Source organism: Mauremys mutica, chromosome 4 (genome assembly GCF_020497125.1).
Source record: "Mauremys mutica isolate MM-2020 ecotype Southern chromosome 4, ASM2049712v1, whole genome shotgun sequence".
Lineage (NCBI taxonomy): Eukaryota > Metazoa > Chordata > Testudines > Geoemydidae > Mauremys > Mauremys mutica.
The window spans coordinates 101822870-101843056 of NC_059075.1; the positions used below are offsets into that span (position 1 = coordinate 101822870).

General features: G+C 38.9%; 1 protein-coding gene across 4 annotated transcripts in view; it reads left to right on the plus strand.

Annotated features, from left to right (window-relative positions):
- The window catches only part of INSC (INSC spindle orientation adaptor protein), a 198797-nt gene that overhangs the window by 112605 nt on the left and 66005 nt on the right, over positions 1-20187 (plus strand). For all 4 annotated transcript variants that reach the window (XM_045012199.1, XM_045012200.1, XM_045012201.1 and 1 more), the window contains exon 7: positions 4006-4131. In XM_045012199.1, coding sequence (XP_044868134.1) covers positions 4006-4131 — 126 coding nt within the window. The remainder of the gene's footprint in view (positions 1-4005; positions 4132-20187) is intronic.

Genomic DNA, 20187 nt, shown 5'->3' on the forward strand with positions numbered 1-20187 from the left:
GCAAGGGCTCGGCATAAGTTATTGGCTGTATCATTGTCTGGCCGTTGCAGGGCTATTTTCACAAAATTCTTCTCTTTATTACAGTATGTCTATTATATTTTTGTTCCCTTGGACCTTCCATGTCAAGACCCATTAATCATAGAACGATCATTAAAAGTCAGTCATTAGGGTTTGAGATCATAGGGAGACCTCAACAACCTGAGTTATAAATCTTAACCATGGAGTCTAGCACTTGTGGAAAATTGGTTTATGTGAAACAGATTGTTTCTAAATTAATTCTGCTTCATGACAGCTAAAAGAACCAAGAAAAGCCAATAACAAATAAATGGTACATAAATAAAGGAAAAATACCACTCAAGAAACAGACCTTGCTGTAAGTGAATCAAATTAGCAGATGAACAATTAAGGGGTAATGCTAATGGTTTGTGATTTAATACTATGCTAATAGTCTCCTTAGGAGAGAGAAATGCTAAGGCTGAAACTGCCAATACTGGGCTTGATATTCTAATTCAAGCCTCTTAATTATGCCCCAGAGTGCTCAGTCCCTACAGTGCTCAGAGGAATTGAAGGCAATATAAGACGCTATTCTGATTGCTGGAAAAATTCAGTACATTTAGTTTGGCTCAGGTTTCAAGCAAGAATTTGGGTGGGAAAGGGGGAAGCGGGCTTAGATGTGTCAGAAGCTCTTGGGAACAGGCACAGTTCTGTGAGGTCAACTTCTTTGTTTTCTCTGAATTAGTTCAAACATCTCTAATTATTATGTATTTTAATATCCATCAGGCTAAATCCTTCTATAATCATTATTAAAGGTGCAGATACCTGTTCTTGCAAGGTTCTGAGTGACTCCTGGAAAGTGCTGAGAGTCTTCTTGAAATCAGTAGCAATTGAGAGGTTTTTGGTTTGGTGTTTGTTTATCTCAAACTTCAGTACAGAAGCAGAAATCTCCTTTTTTGGCTTTTCTAGATTCATTACTTATGATCAACTCTTTACAGCTCAATACAGCACATAGGTATGAAACAAATAGGTAGTATCTCCTGCTGAGCAAGTTGTCAATAACTCACTTTCTGTCCATGTTAGACAAAAGCAGGATGGCTTTTATCACACAGAAAGCTTGCAATAGATGTACTACCATTGTTTGGGAATTAGTAGTGTCATCCATTCTAAACATTCACTTATTAAGACTGAAGTACAGAAATACAGATCTTCAATGAAGAGCAATGTTCAGTGTGTCCTCTTTGTATCTGACAAACTGCAAGGACTTTAAAATTGAAATAATCAAATGCCCAGTTGCACTAGGGTTAGAAAAAGTGCAGTGCACCAACTCTATTGTATCTTTTTCATTGGTGTGTTTTGATACTTAATTAATATTTGTAAAGCATTTTAATGTCCTTTGATGGAAGAAAGGTTTGATTGAAACATAAAGCAATTTTGTTAGTATATTGCCTTCATTAATTTTAGAGATACAGTAATGAGCTACGTGGTAGGTTTTGTGCTACTGCTGTGTATATGTTATGATGATTGTAGGAGCAAATTCTGCTCTCAAATACATGCATACTTCTTCCATTGATATTGGTGGAAATTACACATGCATAGCCAAAGGCACAGAAAAAAAATTCTACCTTGAAGATTTATTCAGAGCTCATCTTTCAAAATTCAGATTTTTTTTTCAAGTAGTATCACTTTGTTAAATCTAACATACTCTAAACAAACTCTTCTACTGTTTGTATTGTTTTCATATATAGAGAATGCAAAATCATACAATGATTTCTGGAATGAAAATAAAATAATGTTTGATTCACATTCATGCCATAACCCCCATGCCAATAAAGCTCTGTGTATGTCAGTATTTCTAGGCATCACAAATGGTAAAAGAAGACAAAAATGAAAACAAAGAAGAAAACCATCCCAAAGAGACAGTTCTGTGAAATTGAAAAATATCTTAATACCTGGACCTTTCAGGTGTATTTAGGAAGATGCCTGAGGATTTCTACCTTTACTGAATGTCATTTGGTTCATGTTTGATTATTTTTTAATTAGTTCCTGGAATCTCTGAGTGCTTTAGGCTAAGCTCTTTCATCTACTGTCAACAAAAGAGAGAACACATTTCAAATGCTTCCATCTTGATTATGTCTTTGCTTTTACATAATTGAAGGCAATATATAGTGTAAGCACTGCCTTAACATTTGAAACAAATTAGTAAAAATAGGATAAAAACATAGAAAGTGAGTGTATGTTTGGATTTTTTTAAAATTTATATTTACATTTATATTTATATTTATATTTATATTTAAAATTATCTTTATTAATTATGTCATTCATTATGTCAACTATACCCAGAAGAATGGAGAAACTCAGCCAATTTCTAAAGTGTTGAAAGTGCATGCAACTCCCACTGAAGTCTATAGGAGTTGTAGGTGCTCAGATTGTGTCAGGATTTGTCTCCAATTGAAGATTTGTAAATGGTAGGATTTAATAATACTTCTGATTAATTTTTAGGAATCAATGAACGGATTAGCATTTATCTCTTGAATTTGCAACATTATCCGGAGTCATATGGGATGTGACTCTTATTTGTTTTATGGTAGCACTTACAGACCCCAACCAAGATCTGTACAAATGTAGTCAGAAACACTTTATGCGTCAACCTTATCATGTAAATAGACAAGACAGAGTAGGAGAAAGAAGGTGTTCGTTTCCCATCTGCAAAATGGAGATACTAAGTCACAGAGGGAGGGAGTGAGTGACTTTGCCCAAGGTCACACAAGCAAGTGTGTGACAGGACTGGGAAGTGAGCCTTGTTTCTCAAGTCCCAATGCATGTGACCACAAGGTTAACCTTTTTCTCGTAAGCTCTTCTGTAGCAGCTCTCATTAATCTCTATTTTAACAGAATGTCGGTATATATTTTCATGAATATCCTTTTGGGGTAGTTTAACCCTGTGTGTGTGTGCGCGCGTATCCACTTAGTGAAGAATGGACCAAGAGACGTGGGGAGAAGACTGACTGCCCCCAAAGCACCATCTGTATGTCTGAGAGGTGATTATATACATGATTATGTTAGGGAAGGGAAAACTTGTTTAGGCAAAGTAAGATCTAAGGCTTTGCCCATTGCCCAACTGGAACCAGATCTTTGTTCAGGTTTACATAATTTCATCAGAGTCTTCCCCAAATCCAGTCACTCCTCACGTGCAATTTTCCTTATGGATTCTGCTCCCCCTTACTTCTCTAACAGCTGTCACCATTCCTAAAATTGTTTTGCATGTGTTTAGATGTTATGCAAGGACGTCTGTCTCCTTGCTGGACTTAATACTCTAGATCTTCTCAGTCATTTGTTCCTCAGAATTAAGAGCTTGCCTCTCATGTGAAATCCCAGAATTTGAAAGGTGGTGTTTACCTGAGTAGTCCTTTGGAAAAGTGCCATAATATCTTTTTCTAAAGGCAAAATTGGAAATGTCTGAGGGAAGCTCATTGTATGGATACACACATACATAAATCTCTAGTGCATCTCTGTAACATTTTGGCAACATATGAGGCTAATAATGGTGTGTATGTGAGATTCAGAAATTTGGAAGATTGTAAAGTATTTGCAGCGGGTCTCTTATTTTTGCCCTAAAACCAATATTTACTGGCAGAACCTCTTCTTTTCCTCAGCTAAATTTTTCAACCAAATATTGCTACCACCACAAGACTGGAAATTCTGATGATAATTCCGTGTATAATTTTCACTCGTATGACAAGTTTAATTAAAATGGTGTTTGTAAATGGTAAAAGTCAATAGTTTAAGCACACCTCCCACTGAGGCTACATTACTCTTTCATCTCCTAATTTATAAGCACTAATCAATTTGACGCCTCTGTGCGATCTTAACACCTTTTTTGTTTTTGTGGCAGTAGTTAATTTGGAGAAATTACTGAAAGAACATTTATTATCCCTGATCTTTCAAAAAGAACAATAAAGTGCAAAGTAGTAATTAGTGTTGCTGACTTGAGTTTGCTTTCCTCTTACAGGAAGGAGGTGTTGTGGCTCTCTTTAAGATCTGCCGCCAGGATTGTTTCAGGTGCCTTTATCCCCAGACTCTCAGAACACTGGCATCCATATGCTGTGTGGAGGAAGGGATTCACCAGCTGGAAAAGGTATTGTTACTTCAATGCTCTTTACAGTGATTGTTCAACAAGAACAGTGGAGTCTAATCGTTAATCTCGTCTAGTAATTGGTAACTTGGGAATGTGTTTGGATTCAGTTCAGGCTTGTGTTTGATACCCTGCTTGGTGATGAGCTCAATTTCCCCACACTGAGCACATCTTCAATGTTTCCACCATTAGTTTCAACAATAACATTATCCCGTTCAATTGTCTGTACAAATGATCTCTCTAAGTAGGGATAATTTCCATAAAGCAAGTAGATGCATTGATGGCTGTGTCAAGAAATTATTGAAGTAATTACCTCTGGACTTGTTAAAGTCTTTGTTTAGAAATCCCAGTGTTCCAAATAACCCAAACCCTTGAAATGTGGAGAGCTTTAAACATGTTTAAGCCCTTTTTTCTGACATCCCTGCAAAGCACCTCTGTAGTAATGAGGCGATGTATAAGGGGTATAATTGCACTAGTATAGAGACAAATATAATAGCTGAATGTTAGGAAGAGGCTTCCACCAATAAGCAGTAAGTCATGTAGAAGACCATTTTAACACTGATAGCTGACATGAAAACATTAACCCACAAAATTATTTGGACTGCTTATACTTTAATCCAACATCACCCACAAAAGTACACTTCTATATTTAGGAAAATGAGCACTTCTACCAGTCACTAAATCATGATCTCATCCTTTGTATTTAATAAAACACTCATCTTCTACAGTTGAATAATGTGCCTCTTCAAGTTAATGATAAATGATTTCACTGCTACTTTACATTGACATGTCTTGTAATTTACTACCCAGAACTCAAGCAAAGTATGACAGCACATCTGCAGCAAAAATTAAGTCTGTAAGCCTAGGTTTAATGAAGATAACTTCTCACATTTTTGTTGAAATAAGTATTAGTTCAGACTGACACAGGAAGAAGTCTCAAGGGTTCACCCATTGCATCTGTAATAATCGTGGCAACAAAACTGCTAAAGAGGGGAAACAACCTGTTAGATCTTGTCTAGGCCATTCCCTGGCAAAGTCAGGATGTAGTCCCTTGATATGGGACATACAAAATATTAAGATGACATTACAAAAGTCCAAGAGGAAGCTGTTGTCCTTGTGCCTATATGTCTATGGGCTGATTGTAATGGGGAGAAGAGGTGGGAAGAACAAGTTTGGACAAAATCAACTCTCTGCTGGGGTTTGACTATTTTTAATTGAGATCTTTACCATTGGATTCACCAATTCATTTGTCAATTGGGCCTTCAATCCCTAAATCCACACCTTCTCAGAATCTGTGCCTTGTCCATTAAAGGCCAGAACTGGAGCTGAGAAGTTTTGTTTCCTACATCTGGCTAAACAGAATTAAGGTTCAAGACAGGAACATTCAATTGTTAGTGAGGTAATGTGTGGCAGAGGCAGCTATCTTTTTTTTTTTTTCCTGAGAAGAAAGGAGGGAGGTGCAGCTGGAAAAGGGGGAAGCTAAAGAAAAGCAAGACAACTAAACAAATGTTTAATGGAGATTAAAGAGAATAGATCTATACTAATGATTAGTTAGGCGGATATGATTTAATGAGGAAACAGAAGAGTTAATTCACGCTGATAGTGGAAAAATGGGACAGCCAAGAGGAGAGCCTCCTTGGGTGATAGTTAATTTGAGTTATATTTGAGAGAGCTTAGGAAATGGGAAATAAAAAAGAAAATGACAGACGATCTCCTATACCAGGGGTTCTCAACCTTTTTCTTTCTTTCTGAGACCCCACCCCAAACATGCCATAAAAACTCCATGGCGCACCTGTGCCACAACAACTGGTTTTCTGCATATAAAAGCCAGGGCCGGCATTAAGGGGTAGCAAGCAGGGCAATTCCCCGGGGCCCTATGCCACAGGGGCACTGTGAAGCTAAGTTGCTCAGGCTTCTGCTTCAGCTCCAGGTGGTGGGGCTCTGGGGCCTCATGCTTCAGCCCCATGCAGTGGGACTCCAGCTTTCTGCCCCAGGGCCCCAGCAAGTCTAACACTGGTCCTGCTTGGCGAACTCCCTGAAACCTGCTCGCGGCCCCCCAGGGGCCCTGGCCCCTAGTTGAGAACCACTGCCCTATACTAACCTTAAATCAGCCATCTATCACTCTATCAGCTAGGATTTTGTGGCTGTTGAGGATGTGTATATGTTTATGGATTTAGTAAACTGTTCCTGAAGGGAGGAATGCGTCACACATCAGAAAGAAGAGGGGAAAATTCAAAATAAATTCATATTGAAGTGAAAAATGGAAACACTTCATTTCAATTTTCAAAATGTTTTTTTTCCAGCTGAAACAGTTCAGTGAAATGGACATGATTTTTGCAAAGCATTTTGGTGTTGCCAAATTTGCGTTTTTGCCATGGAAAAAATGTTTTGGCTGAAAAAAGTAGCCCAGCTCTAGTTGGATTTAACTTGCTGTTCTGTGCATCATCATCAGACCATAGGAAGGAGGGCATTTAACACCAGAAGGAGAGCATTAGAACTTCAGCACGCTTTACTGTACTTTTAATGCAGAAAATTCATTAAAACTGAAGATGCATTGTATCTAAAACAATTTAGATTGTCAAATAATGTTATTTTGTCTTGAATTATCCAATTAGGCTTCAAAGCCATTAATGCTTGTAAAGAACCACCTAATGGAATATTTAGTGGGGAACTGAGCTAACAGGGAGTGGTATACTCATGGAAACAATTATAGGGCTTAGTGACTGGAGACATTAGAAATATTTTCTTTTATTTCTCCAATTTCATGCAATCTCACAAATTCAGTGGTAGAATAAGAGTGTCTGGGCTGATGTAAATGCTATTAAAGTAGGGAAACCACCAAGACAGTGTGGTGGTGTTTACAGGAGCAATGGGAGTACACTTTAGTCTGATGTTTTTCATGGATTTTAAAATATTTGAACACTAAAGTAGCATAATTACATTATAAAAAATTTCTAATATGAATGAAGCTATAATGTAATGTCTAGTATTTACAGTAAAGCAAGTTTTCTGTTTTGTGTCTGCAAATGTTATAAGGACAAAATTACTCATAGACTTTAAGGTCAGAAGGGACCATTATGATCATCTAGTCTGACCTCCTGCACAACGCAGGCCACACAATCTCACCCATCCACTTCTGTAGCAAACCCTTTGCCTATATCTGAGTTATTGAAGTCCTCAAATTGTAGTTTGAAGACCTCAAGCTGCAGAGAATCCTCCAGCAAGTGACCCGTGCCCCATGCTGCAGAGGAAGGCGAAAAATCTCCAGGGCTTCTGCCAATCTGCCCTGGAGGAAGATTCCTTCCCGTCCCCAAATATGGTGATCAGTTAAACCCTGAGCATGTGGGCAAGACTCACCAGCCAGCACCTAGGAAAGAATTCTCTGTAGTAACTCAGATCCCACCTCATCTACGATCCCATCACAGACCACTGGGCATACTTACCTGCTGATTATCAAATATCAATTGTCAAATGAATTGCCAAAATTAGGCTATCCCATCATACCATCCCCTTCATAAACTTATCAAGCTTAGTCTTAAAGCCGGATATGTCTTTTGCCCCTACTACTCCCCTTGGAAGGCTGTTCCAGAACTTCACTCCTCTGATGGTTAGAAACCTTCGTCTAATTTCAAGTCTAAACTTCCTATTGTCCAGTTTATATCCATTTGTTCTTGTGTCCACATTGGTACTAAACTTAAATAATTCCTCTCCCTCCCTAATATTTATCCCTCTGATATATTTATAAAGAACTCAAATCCCCCCTCAGCCTTCTTTTGGTTAGGCTAAACAAGCCAAGCTCTTTGAGTCAAGTTTTCCATTCCTCGGATCATCCTAGTAGCCCTTCTGTGTACCTGTTCCAGTTTGAATTCATCCTTCTTAAACATGGGAGACCAGAACTGCACACAGTACTCCAGATGAGGCCTCACCAGTGCCTTGTATAATGCTACTAACTCCTCCTGATCTTTGCTGGAAATACCTCGCCTGATGCATCCTAAAACCGCATTAGCTTTTTTAACAGCCATATCACATTGGCGGCTCATAGTCATCTTATGATCAACCAATACTCCGAGGTCCTTCTCCTCCTCTGTTACTTCTAACTGATGTGTCCCCAATTTATAACTAAAATTCTTGTTGTTAATCCCTAAATGCATGACCTTGCACTTTTCACTATTAAATTTCATTCTATTACTATTACTCCAATTTACAAGGTCATCCAGATCTTCCTCTATGATATCTCGGTCCGTCTCTGTGTTAGCAATACCTCCCAGCTTTGTGTCATCTGCAAACTTTATTAGCACATTCCCACTTTTTGTGCCAAGGTCAGTAATAAAGAGATTAAATAAGATTGGTCCCAAAACTGATCCCTGAGGAACTCCACTAGTAACCTCCTTCCAGCCTGACAGTTCACCTTTCAGTACGACCCGTTGTAGTCTCCCCTTTAACCAGTTCCTTATCCACTTTTCAGTTTTCATATTGATACCCATCTTTTCCAATTTAACTAGTAATTCCCCATGTGGAACCATATCAAATGGCTTACTGAAACAAGGTAAATTAGATCCACTGTGTTTCCTTTGTCTAAAAAATCTGTTACCTTCGCCAAGAAGGAGATCAGGTTGGTTTAGCATGATCTACCTTTTGTAAAACCATGTTGTATTTTGTCCCAATTACCATTGATCTCAATGTCCTTAACTACTTTCTCCTTCAAAATTTTTTCCAAGACCTTACATACTACAGATGTCAAACTAACAGGCCTATAGTTACTAGGATCGCTTTTTTCCCCTTTCTTAAAAATAGGAACTATGTTAGCAATTCTCCAATCATACGGTACAACCCTTGAATTTACTGATTCATTAAAAATTCTTGCTAATGGGCTTGCAATTTCATGTGCCAATTCCTTTAATATTCTTGGATGAAGATTATCTGGGCCCTCTGATTTAGTCCCATTAAGCTGTTCGAGTTTGGCTTCTACCTTGGATGTGGTAATATCTACCTCCATATCCTCATTCCCATTTGTCATCCTACCATTATCCCTAAGTGCCTCATTAGCCTCATTAAAGACTGAGGCAAAGTATTTGTTTAGATATTGGGCCATGCCTAGATTATCCTTAACCTCCATTCCATCCATAAGACTGACTGTAAAGATACAGTATATGTAGCATAGTTGTGGCTATGTCGGTCCCAAGATATTAGAGACAAGGTAAGTATGTTAATTATTTTTTTGTTTTGGGACCAATTTCTGTTGGTGCGAGAGACAAGCTTTCAAACCACAGAGAGCTCTTCAGATCTGGAAAAGGTTCTCTTTACTGGAGCATCACCCCATTAATGGGCCACTCTACCTTGAATGGTCTCCTAGAATATGCACTAACTGCTTAATGGTAAACAATCTGTTCCACCTTGCATTTAGCTGTGAAGCTTGGTGTACCTTTCCCAGACTTGAAGAGCTCTGTGTTGCCCCAAAGTTTCTCTCCACACCAGAAGTTGGTGCAGTAAAAGATATTACCTTACTCACTTTGGCTATGTCTACACTACGAACCTTACAGCGGCACAGCTGGACTGCTGCAGCTGCCTCAATCTAAGGTCTCCCATGTAGCTGTTCTATGCCAGTGGGAGAGAGCTCTTCCGCTGGCATAATTAAACCACCCCCAACGAGCAGCAGGAGAGAGTCTCTGTGCACATAGTGCTGTCCACACTGGTGCTTTTGTTGGTGAAACTTAAGTTGCTCGGGGTGTGGTTTTTTTCACGCTCCTGACAAGTTTTGCCAACAAAACTGCTAGTGTAGACAAAGTCTTTGTCTCTGTAAAGAAATATGGAATTCAACTTTTCTGAGTCCACACACTCTCAGGAGGAGCAGGCAGGGCTTAAGTGATAATTTGGATTTTTAGATGCTTTTCCTGGCTCTACAAACCTATTTAGGGTGACCAGATGTCCCAATTTTATAGGGACGGTCCTGATTTTGGGGTCTTTTTTTATATAGGCTCCTATTACCCCCCCACCCCCTGTCATCCTAAACCTAATCTAAGTTAAAACATGAATTTAAAATCTAAACATGTTGAAAAATGCCTATTTCTTAAAAGGGGAACATTTCCCCCAACATTTTGTTTTTGAAGAATAGTTCTTCTGACCAGATCCTACCACATATACATGCACTCACCCTATCACAGTTTAGAACTGCTTTGTAAAAGCTTGCACTCCCATAAGACAAGATAAGTAATTAATTTTTTTTTACAGTGGCTTTTTTGTTATGATAAGGGTGAGCAGGTAAATGTCTTTGTCCTGAGCCAGTTTAAGCCACACTTGCTGTGTAATGGTTCAGTTCTCTTGTAGATTAAGTCAGCTGACCAGAGATAAAATATTGCAGCATGAGTCAGTTCTGAAGTGATCTGGGGTAATTATCACTTTGCTTGAAGTACAGTAAAGATATTTGAAAATGTACTGTTGGTTAATTGTACAGACTTGAACTAGACCACTCTGGGAATCTGTCAATATTAAATTGTTCAAGCTTTTCAAGTAGAAGCCATCTATTGTAGTAAGACGATTATGGAAGCCACCTGAATTTTGTGATTGTGGAGTTGTGTGTGCAGGAACACAGTGCTGTATAACCATTGCATTGTAATCATCAGATAGAACATGGGCTGCTATCACTTTACTAAAATAACAACAACGAGGAGTCCTTGTGGACTGCTGATACACACTAACACGGCTACCACTCTGAAACCTATCACTTTACTAGGCACTTTATAATCTTGTGGAATTTTCCCCTAACCTCTAAAGGGAATTATACCTCTAAAAATGGGAAAATGAAGGGAGATCATAGCCTCAGCAGTTTGTTAGGAAAGAACAGCATTTAAGGGCAAATCCAACCCCCTGCCCCCTCTTATGTGGATGCAGAGGTCCCCTTAGCAGCAGAAATGTTACAGGGTAAAGGGTTCTGGGGACTGACCAGTGGTGTGTGTACCCTCATGTGACATGGAGCCCAGTTCCAAAGGGCCTGCTTGTACAGCAGTATGCAAGGGGCGTGTAAGGGCATAGAACAGGCAATCTATGGGAGATGGGGACAAAGGGTTAAACTAACCTTGGCCAATGTTCTGTAAGAAGAATTGTTTGTGAATACAGCCTTACCTCTTCTGTTATATTTGACGCAGATTTCTAATGACAAACCCCTAGGAAGTGGGAGGAGAGTTTTGGACAAGACCATATTGTACATGTGATGTGTGGGAACAGTATGAATACCTGGATCACTCAGAGTGTCCTTTTAAAATTCAGAGGACTTGTGCTTTCTTCAGTTAGGTTGTGCTTTCTTCAGTTAGGTTCCTCCATAAGGAGAATTATCTAAGGGAAAGAACGGTGCAGAATTAAAATGTTTGTTTTGTGTAATGACATGCAAAAATGTATGATGTTCGGTTTCCTTCCCTCTCACAACTCAAAGTTTGCTTTACACAAAGTGTGGTTAAAATGGGAGTTTTCACAATGAACATGTGGAAGAAAAGGTATTTCTACATGTTTTCATTGTGAAGCTATCTTGCTTGGAAAATGAGCCTAGTTTCATTTAAGATATTCATGTAACATGGAGGATTCTTTGCCTAAATGGGCTATTTAACATCATAGTGAAACACTTGAGCCGTGATCTTGCAATGGTTTCCACTCATGAAGCCCCCTGTGCTACATTAATGTCAAAGAAGTTCTGTGTCTGCATAGCTTGTTTGTAAGGATCGGGGTCTAAGGCATGATACTTTTGTACTTGTACATTTTTGCAGTAAAAATGTAACACTTACACCAAGGCTCAATTGTGTGATCCTTACTCAGTCAAAACTCAAAACAAGAGGAAAAGATCTGCTGGATCAGGCCACAAATGGCTAATTATTGCAATATACCGGTAATATAATATAATTAATACCTATGCTGTGTGAAGCATTAAATAATGCATTTAAAGGCTGCAACTCTCCATGGATCTTGAACTGAGGCAACTACAACAAAAACAAATGATCTTCACAAATATTCATTCAAACAGCTGCCCAAATATTAACATTGACCAGTACATATTTGTTTTAAATATTTAAAATGGCCCATGGAGCCAGACACCTGGAATCTACTCATTAAAAGGGAAATGATTCCAGAGAGAGGCTGATGACAGCCCTTGCTACTTTAATAAAACATTTGCAAAAGGCGGGGTGTACGTACAAAGCTTTTTAATATTGTACATTATGTAAAATTGCCCAGTTATGGGCTGTAAATTGCTGTGAGTCCCTCAATGAAAACACATGAATTCCAATGAGGTATTACTGCAAAAAGAGAAGTTTAGGAATGGGAAAACAACTGTGAACTGAAACTTTTTTTGTGAAACTGAAATAACTTTGCAAAACCCCTTTAAATGTCAGGAAAAATCTTAATGGTTAATATTATGTAGGGACCCTGCCTGGGAAAGAGAGAAGCACATTATAACTTTACACATGGGTCGTAATCTTTGCAGGACTAGAATATTGTCCAGCAGGTTAGACAAAATACAAGAGTTTTTAACAATGGTCACTTTATATGGGGGTAGGACTGTGTGAAATGTTTGCTGCAGAACCTGAAGCCATGTAACTTTTGTACATAAGTTTGAGCTAATGAGAGCTGATTTATTGATTTTTGAAACAATTTCAAACTTTGTGGTTTAGACTGAGTGTTGTTTTGAGTTTCAGATTATTAAAGCCAAATACATGTGGTTTGACCCCAGTGAAGAAAAACATTGCATGAATCCTTGTCAGTTAAACCCCCTGAGTTTTACGTAGTTCTGGTGAGAGGCAGAAATTGGAGTCAACTTTAAAAGTTTGGGTTGAGGATCTATGTGACTTGCTATAGAGAATAAACACCCAATGAAGTTGATGGAGGCTGTGCCCAATGCAGTCAATGGCAAAGGACTGGCCCAATAGCGAGTCAATACTTTAGCTTTTCATTCCTTAATTTTCTGTAAATAAGTCTGAGTTTGTCCTCACTAGAACTAGTCATGAAAATCAGAGATAAGATAAAGAATACTCTTGTCACTTATTTCAGTTTAAACATAAAAACTAGCTCCATCTAGATAAGATATAGTAGAAATTGGAAACCTAGGAAATGATTTTTATCATAAGCGAGCAGTGGCTTGCTACATTGCTGCTAGCAATGAGCAAATCTCATACAATTCAAAGGTTTGTTTCAAACCATCTGTAGTTTTTAGATGCTTATTCAGACACGTTGGGTCTGTTATATTGAGCTAGAAATCTTATGAGAATGGGCTTTCTTATGAAATTTCTGTTGTTCCACTTGGGCAATAAGAACCTTTAAAGTGATATTTCAGCATTTTCATTTTAAGTTTGTATCAGAATGGGAAAAGAGAGAAGTGCCTAAAAGGGATATAACCGCTAAATCACATTTTTTTTCAAAACTTTAAAAAAATTATGTTCAAGAGATGAGCAACAATTCAGTTTTATTCCAAGCAGGTCACTCATTTCAAATTAGGAAGAGGGAAGGTGAGGTACAGTATTTTTAAGGGAGAGGGCTTTAAAATTAGCTATTCATTCATAGAGAAGTAGAGAAGCTTCCAAAATATTAATGAAATACACTCCCATAGCTCATTGAGAAACAACCCTTTGTTCTATTTCTCATGCATATATAGATATCAGAATGTTGTGATCGGTCTCAATTTTTCATAGGTCATCTTGACCAATATTTTCACATCATTGTCCATTTTGCAAAGTAGAGATCCGTGTTCATGCTTAAAAAATGGTCTTTTGGTGAAAGAAGAACTTTGGGAAAGTGCATGAATGGGAACACAACTTCTTTAAAGAGAAAAATACTTTCCTCAAGAATGTTTAAAAGACAGAATGCATTAGTTTATGGGCCAAGAGCATATTGGGTTACTGTAGAGAAAGAGGATTTAATCCACACATTCTCTTCATAAGCCAATGAATGCCCTATGGCTCAAATGCCATCTCTGATTGTATTTTCTATTTCTAGTTTGCACATTGACCTTTATTTTGCAGCCAATAGGGCTGACGTGGCACTAGCCCCATTTCCTTAGCTTGGTCAGTTGATAGCAGGGCTTTATAATAATTTTTCATGAAGTTATGAATAATAATTAGGAGCAGATAAAGACACTTCTGTTCATCTAATCATGAGTGAAGAGAATGACCTCTTCTGTGAAAACGAGACAAGCTCAAACAACTAGTTCACTCACATGTCTAGAGTTTTCCATCTAGAGCTGGTCAATAAATGCTATTGTTTAATTTTATAGGTCACCGAGAATATTGTTGTAGCAACAAAATGGCAGAAGAACGTTAAGCGATAGTTAGGGGGAATAATGTTTCCAAAAGCTGTGTGGGAGCCAAGCAAATCTATTTCAACATCTGAGTTCATGGCACAATTAGATAATGTAAAGTTCTAGACTCGCAGATCTGATTTATTGGAGTGTGCTTCTCAATAAAGCAGTTTTAATTAATTGGCAGTGGAAAATGTGCTGGCTTTGGCAAATTCCATCTTTGTCAAAGCCCCAGCAAGATTCATTAAATCCTGTCTAAGAGTGCAGGGATTGCCATTTTTTTTCTTTTGGCTTCATACACGTTATTTGGTGGCTACACTTTTATCTTGTGATTACATGACTATCCATGCATTATTAGTATATGCATCTCCATTCAACAAATTTTCATGCAAGAGCAATAGGATTGTTTAAGTAACTGCAAAGTTTATGTTGTACTTAGAGTATGAAGGGAATCCTTTGCTGATGAGGTTGCAATTATAGTGAAATTTGCTTACTGAATCATTTATCACCTTGCTAGCATGGTAAAAGGGATGAAATTTGGCAGTAAAATTGTGTCATCTTTTAATCTGTTCAAACCTAGCACTGGTTATAATTGATGAAAAGTAATCTGATTAATGGGAATACCTTTTTGACTATGTCAGGAAAATACAGCGCATACTTGCCAGTCTTGTTCAGGATACATAGATGTCGGGGGAGGGGAGGAAGTGCCTATTAGGTTAGGATTGAAGGACTTTGCCAAATCTATGTAGGGAAACCTATAGAGTACCTGCCTGGGCTGGGGCCACTGCTATTATCCCTATTTCACTAAACTAATTTCAATTACAGATTTGTAGAAGAAGGAGAGGGGGATCTAGCATGCATGCCACAAGAGATGATTATGTGAACAGATATCGGACATTGTAAGAGTAATCTAATAAGCTAGTGAACGCCTGCCATTATAGGGCATGATTTGTTTTTTGCCAGTAGATCACCATTTAGATAAGCTAGGACCTGATTCTGCAAACACTTGCACATGTCCTTATCTTTAAGCATGTGAATACCTCCATTGAATTCAATAGGACTATTCATGTATCTCAAGTTTTAGATACATGTATAAATGTTTGTAGGATTGGACTTTTGAATTGTAATAAATTTCACAAAGCAAGAAACTCAGATATTCATCGTTAACCTTTTTCTCTGTTTTGCAAGACACAGGTTGTTCAAGCACACCATTGGGTGATGGTAGATAGCATGGATGCTACATTAAGGGTTGTGCAAAAGTTTTGTAAAGAAACCAGGTGAGCTTTATCTGGTTTGGGTTCTGACAGTTCACTAAAGCCTGGTCTACCTTAGATTAGAAAATTGGCATTGTAAGCACCTGCCATGCTCAACACACCTCATCCTGCAGCAGTGCACAGGTGTTACATTTGCTTAGAGCAAGCTTCACTATGGTTCTATCTTGAGTTCAGCCATGTCTACGCTAGCATGGCAATGTAGCTAAAGAGCTGATGATGTAGCTGTACCATGGCAATTCATCTGTCCAGCAGAGCCTCTGCAGTCCCCTCAGTGACCACTCTATAAGGTATAATGTCTTGATTACCTTCTTGTTCTGCACCACTGCAGTTTGTCATTTGTGTATGCACTTTCGTTTTATAAGGTGCAAATTAGACAATGTGAAGATTTTGCTTGTTTAGAAATTGAAAATATATCTTAATACAACAATAATGCAATTTAAGGTTGCAAAATTCACACTGTTATATGTTGTAAAATGCTTAATATTGTATACAGTTTGTTCTTTAAAATAAAATTGGAATTGCAACAGTGGATTGCCACTCCCACAAATCTGAGTTTGGGGACAGGCATCCACAATGCATTAGTACTTCTGAGTACTTCTAGTACTCAGTTTTTGCAGTCTGCTAAATTAGTATCTCATGCTATTTATTAATTTTATATGGTACTAAATACTTCATTTGAAGCATTTCAAATAGCTGTAGATTTATTAGTCAAAAGTCAGGATGTTAACAGAATATTGTGGATGGAAAAATAACTTGAAGTCACCAGACAATGTTTGTTGTTTTGGGATTTATAGTAATCCATAAAATGATAATGAGGTCTATAAACGATCCATGAAGATCATATAGGAAATCTGATAATTACATGGCTAATGACAGATTAGTATTTCAGTTAGGGAAAATCCATCTAGCAAGCAATCTCCCTTTTAAAATGAGTGAGAGTGAGAAGCTTGGTCAGCTTCTAAGCTGAGGGCATAGTTTAATGAAAATCAATGGAGACATTTAAAAAGAATGCAGGAGGAGGGAGATTTAGAGCAGCAAGTCCAAACATTCCCCCTCCCCTGCACACACGGAGGAAAGAAACAAGGAAGAAAAGGAATTGAAAAGACATCTATGAAAAGAACAGCTTAGCTCTCCTGGGTACTTTCTGTCCCTCTATCAACAGGAAACGTTAACCTGTAGCATCTACACTGGCCTGTTGCACACACATGTTGAAGTGTTCATTAGTCAACTGCAACCAGAATGGGTGGGGTGGGAAGGATTGAAAATACTTCCTCATAGAGACAGAGGAATTAATTCTTTCCTCCCCCTTCCCCTACCCTTATCCCTACCCTTACTCTCTCAACAGATTCTGTATTGGAGGCAGAGGGTAGTCTAAGTGAATAATCTCACTGACATTTATACTTTGTCTTTCCCTACTAATAGTGCTGTGTATGTGTAAAGTTACTTCAGTGCTTTTTTTCCCTCTCAATTCCAGGGAGTTCTGACTACTCTGAGCCAACTGCTAATTCTTACAATGGGTCTAAAGTTTTTTCAAAGTTCACAGCAAAAGAGAAACAACAGCAGCCAATGCCTCCTAACCAACCAATCGTTGCCAACTATTGTGATATGCACAAAGTCATATTTCTCAGAGCGGTTGAAGCTAATGTGCAGATGATGATAGCAGATGTGGGGGCTTGTTTACGTGCACAGCTTAAGGTTGTTCAGTCAGGTTTGCTTGCAGGAAACCACTCAGATGTGGCAATCTGCCTGACGTGTTCTAAAACTTTCATGTGTGAGCTTTTTTTTTAAAGAGCTTCTTCAAGAACATCTCAATAACAAACTATTTTTTAAATGACATAAAATAACTTTGTTTTTGCAAAGCAAAGCATTTGACAGCAATATTCATAGATCTACCCATGCATCTCTAGCCTGCCTACCATTACAGCCCTGTACAACAGCCTTCTGACTGTTCCTTTCCTTCTCAGTATTGTCTTTCTATAACATTTGTTTCCCAGTGAACCTGCCTCAGATTCCAGCCAGCCTGTCCCTCTGTCATACTTAGGGATAGGCATATTTATATATGGGGGGGGTTGGGGGTCCTACTTTTCAGATGATATTTAGACATTAGTAACTGAATGGGAGTTGGAACAGGTTTATTAGAGTTGACCTATTGAGCCAGATGTGGATCAATGACCCTGAAAATGAGAGGTGGGAATAGCTTTCTGCAAGAAGGAGCGGCCATGCCCGCAAGACACAGGCACTGGGACTCCAGAAGGAGCCAGGCTCATGCTTGGGGGTTTAAGTGGTGGTGGTCTTGGATTTGCTTTTTGGTGATCATCTGGCTCTCAGAAAGGGGTGATTTTTTTTAACTATAGTAGGTTGTGGAGCTGGGTAGAGACTCCACCAGGTTACAACTCTCAGATACAAATATCTCAACTGGTGTATGATTATGACATTATGACATAAGACCATGTATCAGAGGGGAAAATGGCAGGAGGAGGAGATCTCTAGCAGCCCTCCCTTGGCCTAGTGTGAAAGTGGGGTTTGAAAACTTTCTGCCATCCAGCAGACCATCTTCTAGCTTCAGCCCAGTGAGGAAGGGGAAGAGGTTCCCCCCAGAAGCCTTTCCGTGACCTCTGTGAACTTGGAAGGAATCTTCAGCAGTGTAACTGAAAGCAGAATTTCCCATGGATGACTGGTTGCCCATGCACAGGATGGAGCCTGCTCGACTAACTTCAGAGTCTCTGAACACCAGTATCCTGGATGCCCTTACTCCCTAGAGTAGTTTGACACAGCTACTCCCTAAAACCAGGTAACTGGAAAAATAGGCTTAGACACTTGTTTCCAGGAATTAAGTCCTCCATTCCCCACTGCCCTCACTTGTGCGAAGACCTTATTTTGTTTAAATCTTGCATCTCTAAGTTACAGAATGCTACTAAGTGGCATTGTACAGGGACCCTCCTAAAAGTGGCATCATCCCATGATGGCTAATGACTTGTAAGTCTTAGTTTATGGTGGGGCAGCATTGCAGACCGTACTGCTTCTGAATTGAAATAGATCTTATTTAGTGCTCCCTACATTTCTCAGTCTGCAAAATTATAGGAGGGGAAAAAGAGAAAAGCTTACCACAGGAATAAGCAGGTGGGCTGGTGATGTAGTGCCTAAAGGTCTGTGTAGCAGTCTGCCTATTTTTATATGAGGGAAAGAATTTTAAAGTTAAAACAATACCCCTTTGAGGAGTATTTTAGGTTATTGTCAAAAGGCAAGTAGATTCTACACTGTGGTGGAATAGAAAAGTATCCAGAAAATGTTTACCCTTAAAAGTAGGACTAAAGACCATATGACTTCAGCCCTGCTGTATAAAAGGAGCCAATCTCAGGCTGTTGTTTCAGTTCTGACTGTTAATGGAAGCACAGGGATTCTCTAATTGTTCATAATACATATATTGACTTGTGGATCACTTCCCCTTCCAATTCATGACTGCATGAGCCTTCCACCCCCATTCATGTATGCCTAATATCCCTGAAGCAATTCCACTAAATAATATGTAAGCAATTGCTCTATCTTGTAACTGTTTTTAAATGTGATTTTAGCTACTGGACATAAAAAGGGGGAACTATACATGTGACGTCCACTTTTCCATGGGTCACTAGTGGCCTGCAGACACAGTTTGAGAACCTAGGACAGAGACATGGAACATGGAGCTCTGTTGCAGGGTCTGAAGAAGAGTGGCTGAATAGTGTTATTTGTTGTTCCTGTCTTTGTTTTCTACTAAAATATTTTTGTCTTCTGTGGGTCAGCCCACAGTAGTACCTCACAAGCCGAGCAGTTTGCCTGGCCTAAGAAAATTATCTGCTTTCTTTTAAATAAATACAGCCTCTTGAGAGTTTCTCAGACTCAGAAATGAGCAGTACTTCAGTGTGTTAGGCTTTCCTGCTACTGCAGGCTTATGCCAACTGGGTATTCAAAGGTTGGTAGTGTCCCTCAAAACTAGAATGTCCCAGCTGGTTGTACAGAAACTGGGGATTTGTTCCATATTCAATACAGCTGATCATCTAGAGGTCAGCCACCATCCATCCCTAGCCCCTTGCTCTACCACTTCCTGTTGCAGAGCTTTTTCCTCTGCTTAGTACCATAGCTCCTTCTCTGCTTTAAAGTTGTTTTCCACCAGACCTACTATTCTCTTCCCCTCCTCAGTATCACACACCTAATGCTGGCATAGTTACTTACAATGTCTCCCTTTTAAAAGAAATCTTTGATCAACTATTGCAACCATAAGTGTCTTATCAGTTTTGATTTGAAGAATGAGATAACTTTGAAGGTCAGTGTCTGTAGGAATTTCTTGGCTATTTAATGCCCCGGATGATGGGATTTAGACTCCCAAGTGGTTAAATGGGATTTAGACTCCCAAGTGGTTGAAATTGGGATGTAGGCTCCTAAGTCAGGCATTGCAACACTGAGTGTAGCAAAGTCTAAATACCTTTACAAATCTGGGCCTGAGGTGGTTGATGGTCTTCTAGTAGCCAAGGCAAT